The 17773-nt window shown below is 50.2% G+C and overlaps 9 protein-coding genes across 9 annotated transcripts; 3 read left to right on the forward strand and 6 right to left on the reverse strand.

Moving 5' to 3' along the window:
• Window positions 1-237: 237 nt before the first annotated feature.
• N7533_009358 (VHS and GAT domain-containing protein) lies at window positions 238-1779 on the reverse strand (the record flags this gene model as incomplete). The annotated part of the gene is made up of 5 exons (XM_057106008.1): window positions 238-996; window positions 1057-1431; window positions 1512-1550; window positions 1610-1683; window positions 1740-1779. The coding sequence occupies 5 exons, from the start codon at window positions 1777-1779 to the stop codon at window positions 238-240; spliced, it is 1287 nt and encodes a 428-aa protein (XP_056957457.1).
• Window positions 1780-3670: 1891 nt separating this feature from the next.
• N7533_009359 (aldo/keto reductase family protein) lies at window positions 3671-4708 on the forward strand (the record flags this gene model as incomplete). The annotated part of the gene is made up of 2 exons (XM_057106009.1): window positions 3671-3886; window positions 4025-4708. 2 exons carry the CDS (start codon window positions 3671-3673, stop codon window positions 4706-4708), a joined length of 900 nt encoding a protein of 299 aa, XP_056957458.1.
• A 922-nt stretch (window positions 4709-5630) lies between these two features.
• N7533_009360 (uncharacterized protein) lies at window positions 5631-6326 on the reverse strand (the record flags this gene model as incomplete). Its single annotated transcript, XM_057106010.1, has 1 exon — window positions 5631-6326. The coding sequence occupies one exon, from the start codon at window positions 6324-6326 to the stop codon at window positions 5631-5633; it is 696 nt and encodes a 231-aa protein (XP_056957459.1).
• Window positions 6327-7045: 719 nt separating this feature from the next.
• On the reverse strand, window positions 7046-8080 carry rpl17 (60S ribosomal protein uL22; the record flags this gene model as incomplete). The annotated part of the gene is made up of 5 exons (XM_057106011.1): window positions 7046-7195; window positions 7268-7284; window positions 7343-7513; window positions 7652-7865; window positions 8078-8080. 5 exons carry the CDS (start codon window positions 8078-8080, stop codon window positions 7046-7048), a joined length of 555 nt encoding a protein of 184 aa, XP_056957460.1.
• A 579-nt stretch (window positions 8081-8659) lies between these two features.
• N7533_009362 (D-mandelate dehydrogenase-like dehydrogenase) lies at window positions 8660-9949 on the reverse strand (the record flags this gene model as incomplete). The annotated part of the gene is made up of 6 exons (XM_057106012.1): window positions 8660-8866; window positions 8931-9212; window positions 9273-9355; window positions 9420-9651; window positions 9710-9808; window positions 9863-9949. The coding sequence occupies 6 exons, from the start codon at window positions 9947-9949 to the stop codon at window positions 8660-8662; spliced, it is 990 nt and encodes a 329-aa protein (XP_056957461.1).
• A 782-nt stretch (window positions 9950-10731) lies between these two features.
• Window positions 10732-12009, forward strand: N7533_009363 (NAD(P)-dependent alcohol dehydrogenase; the record flags this gene model as incomplete). Its single annotated transcript, XM_057106013.1, has 3 exons — window positions 10732-10788; window positions 10845-10977; window positions 11042-12009. The coding sequence occupies 3 exons, from the start codon at window positions 10732-10734 to the stop codon at window positions 12007-12009; spliced, it is 1158 nt and encodes a 385-aa protein (XP_056957462.1).
• Window positions 12010-12335: 326 nt separating this feature from the next.
• On the reverse strand, window positions 12336-13268 carry N7533_009364 (SDR family NAD(P)-dependent oxidoreductase; the record flags this gene model as incomplete). The annotated part of the gene is made up of 3 exons (XM_057106014.1): window positions 12336-12613; window positions 12673-13103; window positions 13213-13268. Coding segments are annotated over 3 exons (765 nt in total), but the record flags the coding sequence as incomplete, so codon positions are not given.
• Window positions 13269-13502: 234 nt separating this feature from the next.
• N7533_009365 (Zn(II)2Cys6 transcription factor) lies at window positions 13503-15883 on the reverse strand (the record flags this gene model as incomplete). The annotated part of the gene is made up of 4 exons (XM_057106015.1): window positions 13503-13989; window positions 14042-14327; window positions 14384-15690; window positions 15771-15883. The coding sequence occupies 4 exons, from the start codon at window positions 15881-15883 to the stop codon at window positions 13503-13505; spliced, it is 2193 nt and encodes a 730-aa protein (XP_056957464.1).
• A 593-nt stretch (window positions 15884-16476) lies between these two features.
• Window positions 16477-17384, forward strand: N7533_009366 (putative 2-deoxy-D-gluconate 3-dehydrogenase; the record flags this gene model as incomplete). The annotated part of the gene is made up of 2 exons (XM_057106016.1): window positions 16477-16821; window positions 16935-17384. 2 exons carry the CDS (start codon window positions 16477-16479, stop codon window positions 17382-17384), a joined length of 795 nt encoding a protein of 264 aa, XP_056957465.1.
• Window positions 17385-17773: the final 389 nt, after the last annotated feature.

Consider the following 17773-nt stretch of genomic DNA (forward strand, 5'->3'; position numbering starts at 1 on the left):
TGGCCCGCGAATGAGAATTTAATGGAAATAATGCAGCCAAAAGTAGTTCTTAGCCAATCCTGCAAGACTATATAGTGAATGCTTTAGGTATCAAAAATATACGTGCTGAAGCCAATGAAAGTCCAAAAAAAAAGCGAGACATAAACAGAAAGAGATGCTGTCGGGAATCGAATTTCACGCTGGTAAGGGGGTATCACTTCAACCATGGTACGAGGCTATGTAAAACCGCCTGTACAATCAACGCTCTTGCTCTGTAGCTGGGAAGTGCACACGACTGCCCTGCGCCTTCGCACCCTGCTGAGCGGGATTTCGCTCGTTGTCAGAGTCGTGCGTGGCAAAGTCGTCGGCGAAGGGATTCTGCACTTCGAAATCGGCCGAATTGTATTCGGACCGTTCGGTATTGGATCTCTGTATAGTAGTGTTTTGGTTTGTGTTCGTTTCCGAGCGAGCACCCGACATGGCGGCAGCTGGAGCCGGGAGCTCACTTAGTCGGGTGGATGCGGGCTGTGGGCCCTGTTGCTCTTGAGGGAACTCCGACGAAAAGGGACGGTTGAGCGTAGCCGAAGTTGTGTCGTTGGAGGAGGCAGGGGAAGCAGGGGAAGCAGGCGAGGCGGCCGCCGAGCCGCGGGCCTTGCGCGCTTTCAACAGGCCGCGTTGCTGTCCGGAAATAGCGACGGAAATCTCATCGTTGGCCTCAATTAGAGTGAGGAGAGTGGCCTCATCTGGTGCCGGGTTGATGCAACGAATGTAGCCCTGAATGAGACGTGACGAGGTCTGGCAACGGTCCACAAACTCCTTGATCAATTCATTTCCTTCCATCTCTACTGGCGGGGTAGTCTGGACGAATTGGGTGAGAAGTTTGGCTGAGTTCCTCGCTTCCTCGATGCGTGCAGCCAACTCGCCAGGGTCTGGAAGCTGGTTTTGTGGTCGGTGAGCCTGAACCTGGGGCCGTGGCGGCGCCATTGGTGCCATTGAGTTGGGAGGGTATGGGGTGGTCTGCACACATGAAGTTAGTCTGATGTTCCCGAGATGGAGTCAACCTGCCGAATTCCTTACATATTGGCGTTGGCTCTTAGCCTTCTCCTTTGCCCACATCGCCAGTAGCGGTTGCAAATATTCGTCCATTGCCTTGGTAGTTTCGAGGCCATGCAGAAACTGGCGCAGGTAATGCTGCACGTGCCAATCACGCCCGTTCCGCAAGAGATCCTTGATTGTTGAGACGAATTTGCTGTCAAAGTTCTTGGTGAAACTGTGACCTGGGTTGTCGGTGAGGATGCGCATCAACATGATCGCATTGTACTGGACATGGTTCGGCGTCTGGATCGGGGTGGAGAGGTATTTGCGAATGCGCACGGCAGCCTCTTTGGCGGCCGCGGGGCTCGACTCGGCGCTCTCAACGATGAGAGGGAGGTGAACGAACTCATTTCCTTGCTAAAGAGGGGAGGATTCCGGTTAGGGACCAGACCGCAAAAGGCACCAGGTGGGAAGACATCGCTAGGCATGACACATACCGTATTCTGTGGGCTATTGCTCACTTCGCAGAAGGTGGTCTGGATGATAGGTTAGGTGATTAGTGAAGAGAAACATCGTCGATGGCCATGCAACACACCAATTCTCGGAGCAAAATGGCCTCTGGCGACTGATCGGTTTGGTCGGGGCTGCTCGAGCCGGAAGCCGTCGTCGCTGCGGCGGTCAGCGAAAATTGCGGGGGCAAAAGGGGGAGAGCAAAGGTGACTTACTCGAGCGCCGAATTAGGCCTTTTGGCAAGATGCGCTTCATGGTATAGATTTTAGAATGTTTTTTTTTTCTATCAAAAAGGGGGAGAAGGAGAGAGGGGGAAAGAAGTGCAACAAAACAAGCGATGGGGTCCAAAAAACCGCCCCCGGGGTGTTTAGTGGTTTAGTATCGATTTTAGTACTAGCCAGTCACTTCGCCTAAGCGCCTCTAGCCTTTGCAGCCGACACCAGTGGCAAAGCGGGGGAGGAAAGTCCATAGCGAGAGTAGAAAGTCATTTAGGACTGTTGCCTTTGATGGACTACGTGGACAATAAGAGGCACAGCATATCCACAACCTAATCTAAGTAAGCTTGGGGTAAAGGGAACCCTAATACTAAGTACGTCAAGATCGTCCAGAATCCTGAGTCAGCGGATTTCTTGCCGCAATCCTTTGAGGCTCTTGCGATATTTTTAGTACTTTTAGCCAGGGGTCTTTCGTGGCCACAACGATATTCACCATTTATCTCGTGATTTAGACTAAACAACAAGCCCGATCAATAAAGAGATGTTCAATCCTAACGATTCGAAGACTCACGATGTAAAGTATCTCTACAAGGAACTTCGTTTTGCCAAGTCAATGCACGTCAACGCATTGTGGCTGAGGCAATGCCAAGTCAGATTATGCTATGGTCTCTGCATCCCTGATACAGGCAGCCATTTTTCTGGTCCACGCGACCAAAGATTTTTAATATGCACCTTCAAGAAGATATAGACTGAATACTACCCTGTCATCAAACAATCGACTAATAGCATCTGTTTGTAGATGCTCAGATAATATAGCGATGGGGGAGAATTACCTACAGCACATGCAAGATGACTCAGCCAAATGTAGCCTAAGTCCTCAGGCCTCAGAAATAGGTAAGTCAGAAAGAGTACAACCAGTGTATACTAATCCGGCGGTTTTTGAGAGTGTGGTTCCAATATACTCATCACCGAGTAAATCGTCGAACCGGGAGCTGGGAGGCTCTTCTATGACAGTAGTCAATTCGGGGCATTGATTGGCTCTCGTTAGGTACCCTAGCATCCCGCTCTGTATACAAGTTGTTAGAAGCAGGAGTGTAGGTATAAAAAGAGGTTTGAAATTCTATCATACTAATTATTTGTGTCATTTAAGTTCCGCGCATGGATTCCCTATGCACGTCCATATCAAGGGCGCTATATGCTCTGCTTTCTAGCCCAAGAAAACGGCCGAGATGGTCAGTCAAGGCATGAAGGAGACAACGTCTTTTTAGAGCCCATTTCCGATTAGCTAAACACCTATGTTTGTTGATGAGATCTAATACAACTTCCAGTGGATTTAATAGCAACTGATTAGTCGATAGAAGAAGGACACATGCCGAGTCTCCCGGTCGGCTTTTCAATGGTCTGGGAGGAAATCAAGAACTGCAAACCGAGAACAAGACTTGACACGCACAGCATGCTAAAAACTGCCCGGTCAGTGTTCGATGCCACGCCGATAAAAAGAACACATGGATATTTTTGCAATTTGAGGCTCCATAAAACTTTGAAGGCGATGGAATCCAAAGGACTATATTCGATTTATTGCTGACAAAGTACACTTGCCATTTTGAGAAAGAGCATGGGTAACAAAGGTTTGAGAGTACTTTATTCTACACAGACTAAACTTGAATTGGAACATCTACATTAGCAGCCCAGGTGCTGAATGAGTGGCATTACTGATTTACTGCTTATTAATTCTTGGCTTTCTATCCCACCGGGGCACAGCCGTATAGGAGGATAGGAGTGTATGCAAGCCACGGACTGATTTCCAAGCACGGCAAATGTTGAGACTATATAGGAGCTATATACCAGGGTAGAAATGCAGATTTTATGATTTATACAATTCAACAACAAACACTTTCAATTTTCCTTGATATCAACTAATTCCCCATACTATGGCTCTTATCCCTACCCTCGTATTCGGCGGAGCGACCATCACAGCCGAGGATGGAAGTTTCTCAAACGCCGCAGAGGTCTCGAGTTTATTTAAAACCCTCAAAGCCGAAGGAATCACTCAACTTGACACTGCGCAGTCCTATGGTGGTGGTACCAGCGAGCAGCTCATTGGCCAGGGCGAGGGATTGTCAGACTTCCTTGTTGATACCAAGCATGTCGGAGGATTCGTGCCAGGGAGCTCATCTCGAAAGGAGATTTTTGAGCGAGCGCTTGCCAGTTTGGAAAGACTGGGGGGTTGAAAAAGTGAGATTCACCCTGAGATACGAGACCTTTTCACATACTGACGAACACAGGTGAACAACTTCTATCTCCATGCCCCTGATCCAAAGGTACCTCTCGAGGAAACTCTTGCCGGGGTCAACGATCTCTACGAAGCCGGAAAATTCAACAACTTTGGGCTGTCCAACTTCAACGCCGACGAAATCAAAGATGTTCTACGCGTGGCGACTGAGCATAATTACATTCTCCCCAAAGTCTACCAGGGAAATTACAGCGCGATTGCCCGCCAGCTGGATAATGATATCCTGCCCACTCTGCGCGATAATGGAATTGCTTTCTACGCCTACAGCCCCATTGCAGGTGGGTTCCTCACCAAAACCACTGCCCAGTTGACTTCTGGTACCAAGGGCGAGGGCCGTTGGGACCCGAAGTCACCACTGGGGTCATTCTATCACGCTCTATACGGAAAGCCCACTTTCTTTGAAGCATTGGACAAATGGAATGTCATTTCCGAAGCGGCTGATATCCCTAAGGCTGCGCTTGCATATCGATGGGTAGCATTCCATTCGGCTCTTGATGCGCGACTTGGAGACGTACTGGTTGTTGGAGCTAGCAGTCTGAATCAGGCGAAGCAGACTGTTGCTGCCCTTAAAGCTGGACCTCTGCCTAACGAGGTGGCAGCGCAGATCTCGGACCTGTGGGATATTGTGAAGAACGATGCGGTTGTGAATAACTTTGATGTCCTTAGATCAACCTAGAGGTGACTAGCCATATTTTGTGGACAGCCTTGGATCCCGTGCCTTTTATGTCCATTAGCATACTTGTGTAACGATTGAAGCCTTCGGTGTCTGACACGTGACTAAACACGTGACCCGGGCAGCCGCTCATGCAGATAGTTGCGATGGGAGCTTCTCTTCTTCTTCTCTTCTCTCTCTCGGCTTAATACCTTCGTTCAATACTACTGCTATATTTTAAAGCATCTGAGTCCTTACTACTAGTAGCAGTAGTAGTAGCTTTCAGTTGGGAAATACACAACATATTTTTGACTGCACCCGACTTAAGAATACGTTATTTTCTTTAAGTCGGGATCATTATTCAATTAGTACCTAGGTAGGATATACAATAACAAAAAATTGATTAATAGGATTGGTTTCAGGAGGGATGAATAAAGGAATGACCTGAAGCTATCTATACATTGCATGGCATAACTCAGCACTTTGGTAGCCTGACCCTCATCGGGACCTCAGAAGTTTCTAGGTAACCTTTAGGAAGCCTCTTTAAGGCCGGCTGACCCGTCAAGTCCACTGAGTTCTTTATTCACCTCCCAAGACTGACACTAAGATTTGGGATATCTCCAACCAAGTTGTCCAGCGTATCTAACTTATTTAAGTATTCAAGTCACACAGTAAGTTTTTATAAAAATCCTAGAAATATTAGATTATAATAATTTTTATAGATAACTTCTAATAATTTTTCTGGATTATACCTATAGTTATATAAGTTAATTTTTATAATAGAGAATATTAGATCTTAGTAATTTGTGTGGGTGAGGCTAATACTAGTACTACTAGGGATCTAGATATCTCTAAACCCTGTATTAGTTATCTAGTAAACTATGTATCTAGGTCAACTAAACTTCTTCTAGGGGCTCCCCTCCCTTTACAACAGCAACCTAGGCACCTATAACACATCCGCCATCTCACCCAGCGTTGCAAAGCGCCAATCAAAAATGGGATCATTCCGATTCCCCATCGTAGCCCCAGGCCGCTCAATCCAAACAGACTTAATCCCCGCCCTCCGCGCCGGCTGATGGTCATGAAACTGACTCTGTGCCGTCTGCAAGATCTGGTCCGAGCTCACCCCAAACTCAGCCTGCACGGCCGTCTTCATATACTCGAAGTTCCGCGCATCAGGTTTATATGAGCCGATATCCTGCGCAGTGATGATCTTGTCGAAGGGAAACCCTTCCAAGCTGCCAGCATTGGACTTGGCAAACGAAGCCCGGTCCACGTTCGAGAGCACGACGAGCTTGTAATGCTGTGATAGCTTCTTCAGGGCTGCCACTGTATCTGGGAAGGCGGGCCAGTTCCCGACGGATTCTCCGAATGCTGCGCTGGCTTCCTGGCTGGGCATGGGGAGACCCAGGCGCGCAGCGAGCAGAGGGTGGACGGTGGCGAGGAGCTGCGAGTATGGCATATCGGGCGTTAGCTGTTGCTGCCCGGCTTCTAGCTCGTGGAACTCGGTCAGAAGCTTCTCGCGGGGGACTTGTGCATCGATGAGGAGTGGTTGTAAAGCGGCAAGGATGCCACCCTCCCAGTCGATTAGGGTCCCATAGACATCGAAGCAGAGGAGTCGATAGTCGGAGAGCTGGGTCATTGTGATGTCTCTTTGGATATCAGGAACTAGTATTGTGTGATTGGACTTGGATAGTTGTAGTTGCGGTCGGATTCAAGTTTGATCTGCAGGTTGTGCCCCGCACGTTCTGGTCTCCCCGCTCATGGTACTTTGTCCTAGACACAGAGATACTCCTAGTATCAATTAAAGCATGTGCTTTCCATACAAGACATGAGTGCCCCGGAATTGCAAGTCTAGTTACCTAGTAGTCGATATGTGAACACTTCTAAGACTCAAGAGTTTCAGGATTTACAGCGATGCTACAACTCGGAGACACCTGAAATCATAAAACGTAGTATGCAATTACTTTAGCGAACACGAAGGCCGTTGTTCAAGCGCTCGTACAGACGTCCAGGCCCGGTTGAGGGAAATCGAACCAGAGACACAAGATCCCCAGACCATTCTTATACAAGAGTGGAAAAAAGAGAGAAGATCACAACAGAGAAGAAACCACGTTTGTATCATGATCGGACCGGGCAGTACAGAAAACCTATGTCCATCATTCCGGAGCCGCGCTGTTTAAACTTTTTATTTGGTTCTCCTCGGAAAGTTGTTGGTGCCATGACTTAATAAATCTTGTATGATCCGGTATCATTTCCGTTCCAACATACAGATGCGCAAGAACTCCGGTCAACCCATTCCACCGCAATCCTTTTTCTTTCCTGACGCACCATCATCCCCTATTCCTTTCAGCGATCCGTTTATGCCTCAATCAGAGCACGGCGGATCTGAGTACCACGCTGGCGGGAAGACAGGTGGGCAACCTCCTTGGGGGCGGCCTTGGCGACCTCCTCGTTGGCCTCGGTGAGGATAAGCTCGATGTGGCAGGGGTTGGACATGTAGGGGTTGATCTGGAAACGATATTAGAAATTACCCATGAAAGTTATTGAGATCCGATTTTTTTGTTGTAAAAATCAACTTACACGACCGTGAGCGCGGTCTAGAAAAATCGTTAGCAATTGGTCACAAAAGTCAAAATTCGATATAGGGCCACGAACATGTGCGTCTACGCTGCTTGGGCGCTTGGTTAACCTGGATGCGCTGGACGACCAGGTTGGAGGTGTCCAGACCCTTGGTGTCGGCGTTGGCCTCAGCGTTCTTCAGGAGGTCAATGAGGAACTCGGCGGACTTGACGGGCCAGCGGGCCTTGGAGACACCGAACTGCTTGCCTAAAAACGAATCCTGTTAGTCAATTGTTCGATAGTTTATGTCTCATGTTGAACAATTCGAGTCGTAACGGTGTCAATCCGAAATTCCACATATCTATCCAATTCCAACATGTTGAGAAAAATTCGAGGGCAACTCACCCTGGGCGGTGCGACCAGTGGAGCCAGCGTAGCGGCGCATGGGGATGGCCATGGACTTCTTGGTGACGTTGTCAAGGTAGGTAAGGGCCTTGTTCAGCTTCATACCGTTGATGGCCTGAGCGGTCTCGCGGGTGTTCTTGAAGCTGACACGAAGGTAAGAGCCGCGAGCGCGAGCGCTCTTGGCGTTCTCAATCTCCTGGGCGGCGTAACGGACCTGCAAATCGTAAAGAAACCGTCGTCAGCATTCATTATAGCCGTTTGGGGGTGGTGGTGGTGGTGATGGTGGTGGTGGCCGGATTCGTGCGGAGGCGATTGATCATTTGTCCATCATCGAGATTCGAGATAGATTGGACAAGGATAGAGACGCTTGAGTGCATATTTCGAAGACCGGAGCAACGTAGAGCAATAACAGGGAGCAGAACTCACCATCTTGAAGGAGTTGGCGAGGGGAAATGATGGTCCTCGGTGTCGGGTTGATGTTGTCGCTTTTCGAAGGCCGTCCGCTAACGCTGGATCACCAGAGTGGTGCGGTTTTTTTTCGCTTAGAGCCCTAACGCTAGCCACATATGGCAGGTGCTTAGCTAATACGATATTGGGATTAGTCATGCACACTTGCTGAGTCATTTCTGCAGGTTAGTCAGCTACGGGGGTCCACCTTTTCGCCTCAGGCAGCCACTGAACTTGGAGATGAAAAGGTTTGAACCACCTAACTAAAAGCTACAGTCTATACACTCTCTGGCCAGCGCGATCCGTCGGTATTAGCGTGGATGGTGGCGGCGCTAGAAATGTTACGATTTGAAAAAAGCCAAATTACTAACATGCAAATCCTCTTTCAGTCAAATACTCCAATTCAACGCAATTCATGTTACCATACATGAATTGCGATCTGAACTTGAACTGGACAATATATTTTTGACCAGAGAGTGCCCAGGTGTACTTCCTGGAACTTGCTTAAAACTTGAAATTTGAAATTCATTGCATTCTATTCTATAACATCTTGTCCTACCCTCATCGCTTCTGCTCCGGAACCTGAGTGATCAGCTCCCCCTTCTCCACAGCCAATCTCAGATTGTCCAACACCAAAATTTCCATCTCCTTCTGCGTCTCGTAAGTCATCGTGCCGATGTGTGGCAGCAGCATGATCCGGGGGTTGTTCACCAGACCCGGCTCAATTTGTGGCTCCTTCTCATATACATCCAGACCAGCGGAGCCGACCTATTAATATCATTACCAATTAGCCTATTTCCAATTCACACTTTAACTGTAGGAAAGAACATACCTTGCCGGAGTCAATTGCTGCGACCAGCGCCTTCTCATCAATCAGAGCTCCACGCGCCGTGTTTACGATCACAACACCATCCTTCATCTTGCTGAACTCGGGTGCACCGATGATATGCCGGGTTGACGCATTCAGAGCGAGATTCAAGCTAAAGACGTCCGAGTTGGCCAGCAACTCATCAAACGAGACGTAGGTTGCGCCGTTCTCCAATTCTGGGGACAGGCGTGAGCGGTTGTGGTATTGGATCTTCATGCCGAAAGCCTTCGCGCGAGTCGCCATTTCCTGTCGGGTTTTGATTAGCAAATATAGTAGATGGCGATTCGGGATGAGTTGTGCACTTACTCGTCCAATACCGCCCATACCAAGGATACCTAGGACCTTGTTCTGAGGGTCACGGCCAAGGGTGGTCTTTCCGTGCCATTGGCCTGTTACAATAAACCATTAGTATGCTGCGCATTGAATCACGGCCATCGAATACGTGCTACTCACCTGCCCGAAGAGCAGCCTGGGGGACATAGGCCTGGCGGAGAGCACCAATCATCAAGAAAATGCCAACATCAGCGGTGGCATTGTTCACCGCAACGGGGGTGCTAGAAACGGAAATGTTCTTTTGTGTGCAAGCGGAGACATCAATATTATCATATCCAGCTCCGTTGTGGCAGATATACCGGAGAGACTGGGGCAGGACTGCCAGCAGCTCGGCATCAAAAGGTCCGGTGTACTAGGAACAGCGCAATTAGTTAGGTGTTTCATAGAGGGAACAATTAAGATGGGCACACTTTATTGGAGGTATTAGAGCGGTAGATAGCAACTACGTCGTCGTACTGGCCGGCCTTGCAGTTCTGGATGAATTCCTCGCGAGTTCCGGTGGGGAATTCCTATGCGCAGTTAGTTAGGAACTCTGCGCTGTTCAAGAACCAATTAATGTGTACCTTGAGGGTCAAGAGCGAGGAGAGGCTCTCCCACTCCTTGCGCGCGTGAGTAATTTCTCCAATAAGGAGAGCGGCTTGAGAAGACATGTTGGAGAATCGATTCTGTAGGGAGGTGTAAGTTTGGGGGAATGCCCCAGGGTGCGTATGATGTCAGTGGGGAAGCGCATACCTGGATACAACTGGAATAAAGACTTCTAGGAGGGCAGAATATGGTATAACAGAGTAACTAGGTAGAGTGAAGGAGGAAAGAAGTAAAGAAGTAAAGGGGGGGAGATTATTGAGGAAGGAAAGATGGAGGGGTCAGAGAGCTATTACTCCAACGACTGAATGAATGGTGACAGTGACAGAGTCCGATAAGCCGGCGGAGCTCCACTGGGCCCCCATGACGCCCCCGCGGGAGACACAAATGCCCCAGGTGGACTTGGGGGGGGGTATCGGCAATGGAAGACAGATTCCGGGTATCCATAGGTACATATTAGTACTAGAGTAGATGGAGTGTGTCACCAGGAATCTATATTTTGCCTAGAGTATGCCCAGGTGGTTACATCGCCAGTTCTTCGGGATATATGCCCTCTGAGCCTCTATAGCAATGCGATGCTTACAAAAGAATGCGAAGGATAACCAACGGAAAAGAATCCAGTAGCCCCCGCGGATTCACCCCCACCTCCTAAGGATTTCCCCCACGTCAACCATGTCGGCAATTGGAATTTCCCCAAATGGACAGTTTCCGGACCAACTCCGCTGAGGGGAACATCCAACTGCCGCCCTCATTTATCTTGCCCTGACATTTACGTTTACATTTACAATCTTTGCATCTGCATCTTCTTGCTCTTCCTCGACCTCAATTCCTTCCATACTTCACATTCATCATGGCAGAGTCATCAGCAACCGCCCTCGTCCTCCATGGCGCTAAGGATCTCCGTGTGGTATGTAGTATACCATATAAACCACCCTCGAGGGCAATGAACTAACAAACCCCCAGGAGAAGCGAGCAGTCAGCGCCCCCTCCGACGCCGACGTCCAAGTCGCCGTCCAAGCAACCGGCCTCTGCGGCTCCGACCTCCACTACTACTCCCACGGCCGAAACGGCGACTTCGTCGTGCGCGAACCAATGTGTCCTAGGCCACGAATCCGCCGGAACCGTCACAGCCATCGGACCAAACGTGACAACCCTCAAAGTCGGCGACCGCGTCGCTCTAGAAGTCGGTCTCCCCTGCCGTAAATGCGCCCTCTGCAAATCAGGCCGCTACAACATCTGCAAGGCGATGCAGTTCCGCTCCAGCGCAAAGATGTTCCCCCACCTCGACGGCACCCTCATGGAACGCACCAACCACCCCGCCGACATGTGCCACGCTCTACCCTCCAACGTCTCCGACGCCGGCGGTGCCCTCGTCGAGCCACTGGCCGTCTGCCTCCACGCCATCCGCCGCTCGCGCCCCCCATCCAAGGAAGAAGTTGCCGCCGCAAAGACCACCGGCGAGGGTACATCCGCATTGGTCTTCGGCGCTGGCGCCATCGGCCTCTTACTCGCTTCATCACTCGCTGCCGCAGAGAACTTCTCCTCAATCCTAGTCGCGGATATTGACGCCGCGAGATTGGAAATCGCCGCCTCGCTCGGTCTAAAGACTGCTCTTATCCCCCGCGATCCCACCAACCCACCTCCTGCCAAGGACGCTCCCCACGCAGACCAGACTGCCTGGGCCCTGACCAATGCGCAAAGCGTCGCGGCGAAATTGACCGAGGTCGCCAATGCAGCTGACGACGCGGAAATCACTGGATTCAGCCGCGTGTATGACTGCACTGGTGTGCCTGCCTGTGTGCAGGCGGGTATTTACGCCTCCTCGCCTGGCGGTCTGCTTGTTCAGGTTGGTATGGGTAATCCCATCCAGACTGTTCCTGTTGGGGCGGCTGCGCTGCGCGAGGTCGATGTCATTGGTACGTTCCGGTATGATGGACATGCGTACCCTGCTGCTATTGCGCTGTTGGCTAGTGGGAAGCTGGCTGCTACTGAGGAGAAGGTTGTTACTCACCGGGTGAGTTTGGAAGATGGTGCGCGCGCTTTTACGCTGGCTGGTAAAGGTGTTGATGAGAGTGGTCGGCCTGTTGTGAAGGTTATTATTGAGAGTAAGCTGCAGGCTTCTTTGTAGAGTGCTGTGTATTAAAAGGAGTTGTGTGATGTGATGACGTTGATGATCTTTGAAAATACCCATGGGAATGAGTTGTTGGTTGTGAGCTTGACATATACAGAGTGCATATATTAAATGTCAGAATGAATCATGAATTGAATTGAAATTACTCTTTTCCTCCGAGTCTGCTTTCAAGTTGTTTCATAGGTTTGGGGAGGTTACTAAGTGTACTAGTCAGATGGACTCGTTGAATGCCCAGGTGTAAGAAAATTCCAAGTTCAAGTTCTTTGGCAGTATACAACTGGACTTTGATTATGTATCTTCTTACTATGTACTAGCTTTATACAACAATTTATTTCAACCCCCCCTGCCAGCAAGAGGCTCTGGCCTGTCATGTACCCCGTGGTGGCCAGCATAGTCACGACATTAGCCGTCTCCTCTGGTGTTCCAAGGCGCTGCAAAGGAATACCAGCTGCAACCTCTGGAATGGCCGCAGCATTCGGGATCATACCCGTTTCACCGATCATAGCGGGGGCGACATCGTTAACACTAATGTTAAACTCGGCCAGGCGGCTAGACAGGTTCTTCATCATTCCGGTGAGACCACCCTTAGAAGCGGCATAATCTAAGCAAAGAGAAAGTGTTAGACACAGAACAGGCTAGAACAAGGGAGAGTGTACTCACGACATCCGTTGATACCTCCTCCTTGGCCAGCAATGGAAGACATGAAAATAATACGTCCCCACCGCTGCTCCTTCATGTGCTCAACCACGCCCTTCACCAGGATAAATGAAGCGCGAAGGTTCACAGTCAACATGTAATCGAACTCCTCGAGCGGAATCTCCCACACATTGGTCATCCGTTTCCCGTATCCGGCATTCGAGATGAGAATATCCGGTCGGTGACCGTGTTGAGTGTCAATTTGCTGGAACATGGCCTCGATCTGATCCGCATCTCCTACATCGACCTGGTGAATCGAGATACGAAGCTTGTTCTCGGCATATTTGGTGCGAAGATCAACAACCAGCGCATTGAGCGGCTCCAGGCTCTTGGAGTAGGTCAGGGCCAGATGGACTCCCCTTTGCGCGAGTTGGTGAGCGCATGCGCTTCCAATACTAGTTGCAAGAGAGTCGCGTTAGCAATCTTTTGTCATTGTAGTTTTAAGCCATGCTTTGATTGCATGGTACAACGCTTGTCGTAGCTAGGATATGGAGTAATGCTTACCCGCCCGATGCGCCGGTGATAAGGGCAAGTTTGCCTTGGATCTCGTTAAGTGACATTGTGTATGTGATTTTGAAGAGGAGTAGTCGAGAGTGTGAAAAGGGAATTCACTCTGCGATCCAAGATTGAGTAGGATTTTGGAGCTGGTGAAAGTCGTACAGCTGGCCTCGGTTACCCCTCGATGGTCGGGGCGATCTCCGGGAGGAGCTCCGCAGCCCCGCACCAGTTTCCCGCCCTTGAGAAGGGGTCGTCGGCCTTTGAAAATCTCCCAAATGGGACGAACAGATAAATGACTAGAAAAGAAGATTGCTGCTCATATCACCGAGCCAGGTTGATGGTTGCCAACTTTGCGACCGGTCTTGACCTGGCTGATAAGGATCGGAGGGATTTTGGAACGCATCCAACCCTAGCAGACCACCCGAGATTGCATCCCCCGAGACATAGTCGCCCACAGCTTCCAAGTCAAGCCATGAAAAATCATTGGCCGGACTAAAGTCCATATATGTGTGGTCGGTGACCGGGTTTGAAAGTGCAGTTTGCATCGCAAAGTCATTACTGCGAGGTGTCTCTGCTGGTGGATTCCCGGAGGATGGTTTGGTTTTCCACAGTAATTCCAGCAAACGGGAATAACGCGCTCCAATGTCATCTTTACCAGCGCTAGATTGTCTCAACACCTCGGTGGTACGTGCGACTAGGCCTTGAACCTTGGCTTCTTCTGAAGGAACCATCATGCCAAAAGAGCGAGCCTTGTAGAGGAACACGGCAGAGTAGATGCCATATCTGGAGTCGGGTAAGTAAATGAACCACGCGGGCTGGTGAAATGTGATCTTACAAGTAGAATCGCAGCGGCATAAAATGCAAATGCCGCTCTGGATCCACGGCGTCAACGAGAATCGTCAGATAGGCTTTCGCCGCATCGACAGACTCATAAATGAATCGGGAATCCTGCATCGAGGCGACATTTTTGAAGGTACTTCTCAGCTGATCTCGATGGGAGCTTCCATCGGTCTTCGGCTTCACTAATGACTGGGAAATCGCAGCCTGGAAGGCAAATGCCGTCGTATATAGGCGGAGGTACTCGTATGACAGATCTAAAGTAGCCCGCATTGGCGGAGAGCCTAATTCACGCATGGTTAGCTTAGACAAATCTCAAGATAAATTTGGGGAGATGTACAGTCTAAAGGTCCCCACAAGGATTTCCACCGAAGGATTGCTAGTCGAAAGTCATCGACGTATTTGACGTAGTCGCCCATGAGCATCATCTGGTTGCTGGTTCGCATTCCAGAATACAACACCTCGTGGACATTTCCATAGAGCTGTGTGAGATCCAGCATTGCTTGAAAGATCTTCGAGTAGTCCTCATCACCTTCCTTGGCCGGCTGCAACGATGGGAAATCTTGACTCACAAGACCGGTCATTGGGCCCGGTCCCCGAGACCAGAACGCTCTCCCAATACGCACAGATATGAGACGATCAGAGACATAGCAGCTAGCCCAAGCTAACCGCCGCCGAGCCTCAGTTGCCTGGTCGCCATATGGATCTCCACGGAAGGATGTCCGATCCAGTCCAATAAAATAGCCCGAGCGCAGGGCGAGCCCAACATGCATCCATGCAGCTCGGTCTTCCTCTCCGCGTCCAACACGTTCTACGCGGGGCCGCAGACCTTGCGGCTCCCACTCAGCTAATAGAAGCAGAGCTTCCACGGCCTCGACGTCACAGTCTGCTCCTGCAGCAATACCCGAGATCAGCTCGTGCATGTATTTTGAACAGTACTCGTGGATCTCGGGCCTGTCAACCAAATCCTTCGACGCAATGGTGAGGACCGCGGTTAGCAGATATTTCTCGTTGGTTGCGAAATCATCCAGCGCCGAGCGTTCAAAGTATTTGCGCGGGACCAGTGGAAGATATGGGTGGAAGTTGTCTGCATAGCGTGTGACGAGCTGCCAGACAGTTCCGGGATCCAGAGACCGTAACTGGACTAGCCTATAGGCCCTGATTCCGGCATTTGGGGTATTGAAGTCTGCGACAACGCCATTCCGTAGACTATTATTATATGTTGAGAAAGTACCCGAGTCCGATCGAACCCGTTCATCCTGGCCTTCTGGGACGATACCATTATCCTGGGTGGCAATCCCGGTCAGACATTGCCAGGCATCGGATGGGTTACGCGGAACTGTATCGATAGAAGCTTCTTCTTCTTCTTCGACAGGTGCGGAGGTGGCTGGAGGGTTTGGTGGTAGAAAAACCACTGGACCAGGGTAAGAAGCTGATGGAGGTCGGCGCGCCTCCGAGCTATTCGGGCTCGTGATGTCTTCGGAGTCCTTGCTCGGCGAGGGATTTGTGACCGGGGTGAAGTTCTTGATTTTGTTCTTACGAATGCGCCGGCCTCCACGGTTGGAACCACCAAGGATGCATTCACGATGTTCGCGCACGCAGCGCTGACAGGGTGGCTTGCCCGGAATACCGTTGCCGTTGGCGTCGCTATGCGGCAGGATATTAGCGGGGAGCTCAAAATTGCAGATCTCCGGGGGAAGCAGCAGCAGGAGTCGAGACCGACATACAGATCACAGCGTGATTTGCGCTGCCTGCAGTGCAGACAGGCTCGGGAGACACGTTTGACGACGTGGTCGGACCGCCGAGGGTCAGTCTCAGTCTCGGCCTGTGATGGAGACATAATATCGATTCGGCCCTTGCGACACGGATGGGTTTACAGCGACATTATTGCCGGACAGGAAGATAAAAAAAACAAAGGCCGAGTGATGACCCACCGGGGAAAAAGCAGTGCGGAGGAGGAAAGGAGGAGAGGAGCCTTACTCATCGTTGGGGTCGGGGTGGATTGTGGGGAAAGAGAGTTGAGGTTCCTCAGATTATCTCAAGGCTACAAGTAATCTATGGGACTCCTGAGTATGACTACATAGTACATCTACTTGTAACTATAACTACTTGAATGGGTATTTGTACAACAATCATATGTAGAAATAATTAACTACTGTGTTTACCCTGCCTCATCCTTTCTTTATCTTATTACCATACCTTCTCTACTCCTCCCTCTCCACTTCCTCTCCTCCTCTCAATAGCCGACGGTATTTGAACCGGCAACCAAACATGAGATATCCGGCCCAAGTCCGTCTCCGCGCGCATCGCGTGGGGGGAGCTTGTCGTCATGTCGGAAATCTTTATGATTATTTGGAGGGGCTAGTATTCCCTCTCCGTCTACTTCTGCTTCTTGTTTTTCTTCTTCTCCCTTCCAATTAAATTAATACCATCATGGCATCAGTCACCTCCCTATTCTCCCTGAGCGGGCGCACTGCCCTCATCACCGGCGGCACTCGTGGCATCGGTCAGGCCATGGCCTTTGCTCTGGCCGAGGCCGGTGCCGATGTCATTCTTGTCCAACGCGATGAGTCGAATACCAGCACTAGAGATGAAATCATCAACCGCCTCGGTCGCAAGGCCTACATCCATGTTGCGGAGCTGTCCGATCGTATATCGGTCAAGGAAATTATTCCCACAGTAACCAACCAAGGACTGAAGCCCGATATCCTCGTTACCTGCGCTGGCATCCAGAGGAGACACCCAAGCCACCAATTCCCTGATGAGGATTGGGACGAGGTCAGTCTCAGTCACCCCCTCTCCCTCTCCCTGTCCCTGTCCTTTCCCCTCCCCCCCTTTTGCAATTCACATCTTGCCATGTTCAACGCTAACTCGGAGGTATCCCGATCTAGGTTCTCGAAGTGAACCTCTCCGCGGTTTTCGTCCTGTGTCGGGAATTCGGCGCCTACCTGCTTTCTCGTGACGCATCCGAATTTCCCTCCGGTCGCCGTGGGTCAATTATCAATGTCGCTTCGCTTCTTACCTTCCAAGGAGGTATCACCGTCCCCGCCTACGCCGCTTCCAAGGGTGGTATTGGACAGTTAACCAAGGCGCTCTCCAACGAGTGGATCTCCAAGGGAATTAATGTCAACGCGATTGCCCCTGGGTACATCAACACCGACATGAACGTCGCACTTATCAATGATGCGGACCGCAATGCCGGTATTATGGCGCGTATTCCAGCCGGTCGGTGGGGCAAGCCGGAGGATTTCAAGGGACCGGTGGTCTTCTTGGCTAGCGACGCCAGTAGCTATGTCTCTGGTGAGATAGTCACCGTTGATGGTGGCTGGATGGGTCGGTAAATTGGACAGATGATATGATGCATAAACGACTGGGATGAATCATGCCACTTGCAGAGTTACCTTGGAAGTTGGCAAACCTTGGAAATACTACATGAATGAGATGTGTGAGATAGAAATAAGTTAAAGTTACTCCATAGTGTGACCCTAGTTATGGGCATACTATTGCCTGATACCCCAGGCAGAAATATATCAATAAGATTCTGCTTTTGTCACAAAAGCACGGCCAATGTGCACACAAAGACCTTCTTTTCTTGATATCAATTATTCAAGATATGCAAAAAATAATCCCGGAAGAAACCGTGTGATGGGGCCGGACAGATTCTTTTCAATTTCAACCTACGCCATTAAGGGTGACCAGGGGTGACCCTAGACATCGCTAACCTCTGCGG

This window comes from Penicillium manginii, assembly GCF_028828005.1.
Source record: "Penicillium manginii strain IBT 31320 chromosome Unknown utg000006l:1.0-4164085.0:1.0-4166146.0, whole genome shotgun sequence".
NCBI classification, from domain to species: domain Eukaryota; kingdom Fungi; phylum Ascomycota; class Eurotiomycetes; order Eurotiales; family Aspergillaceae; genus Penicillium; species Penicillium manginii.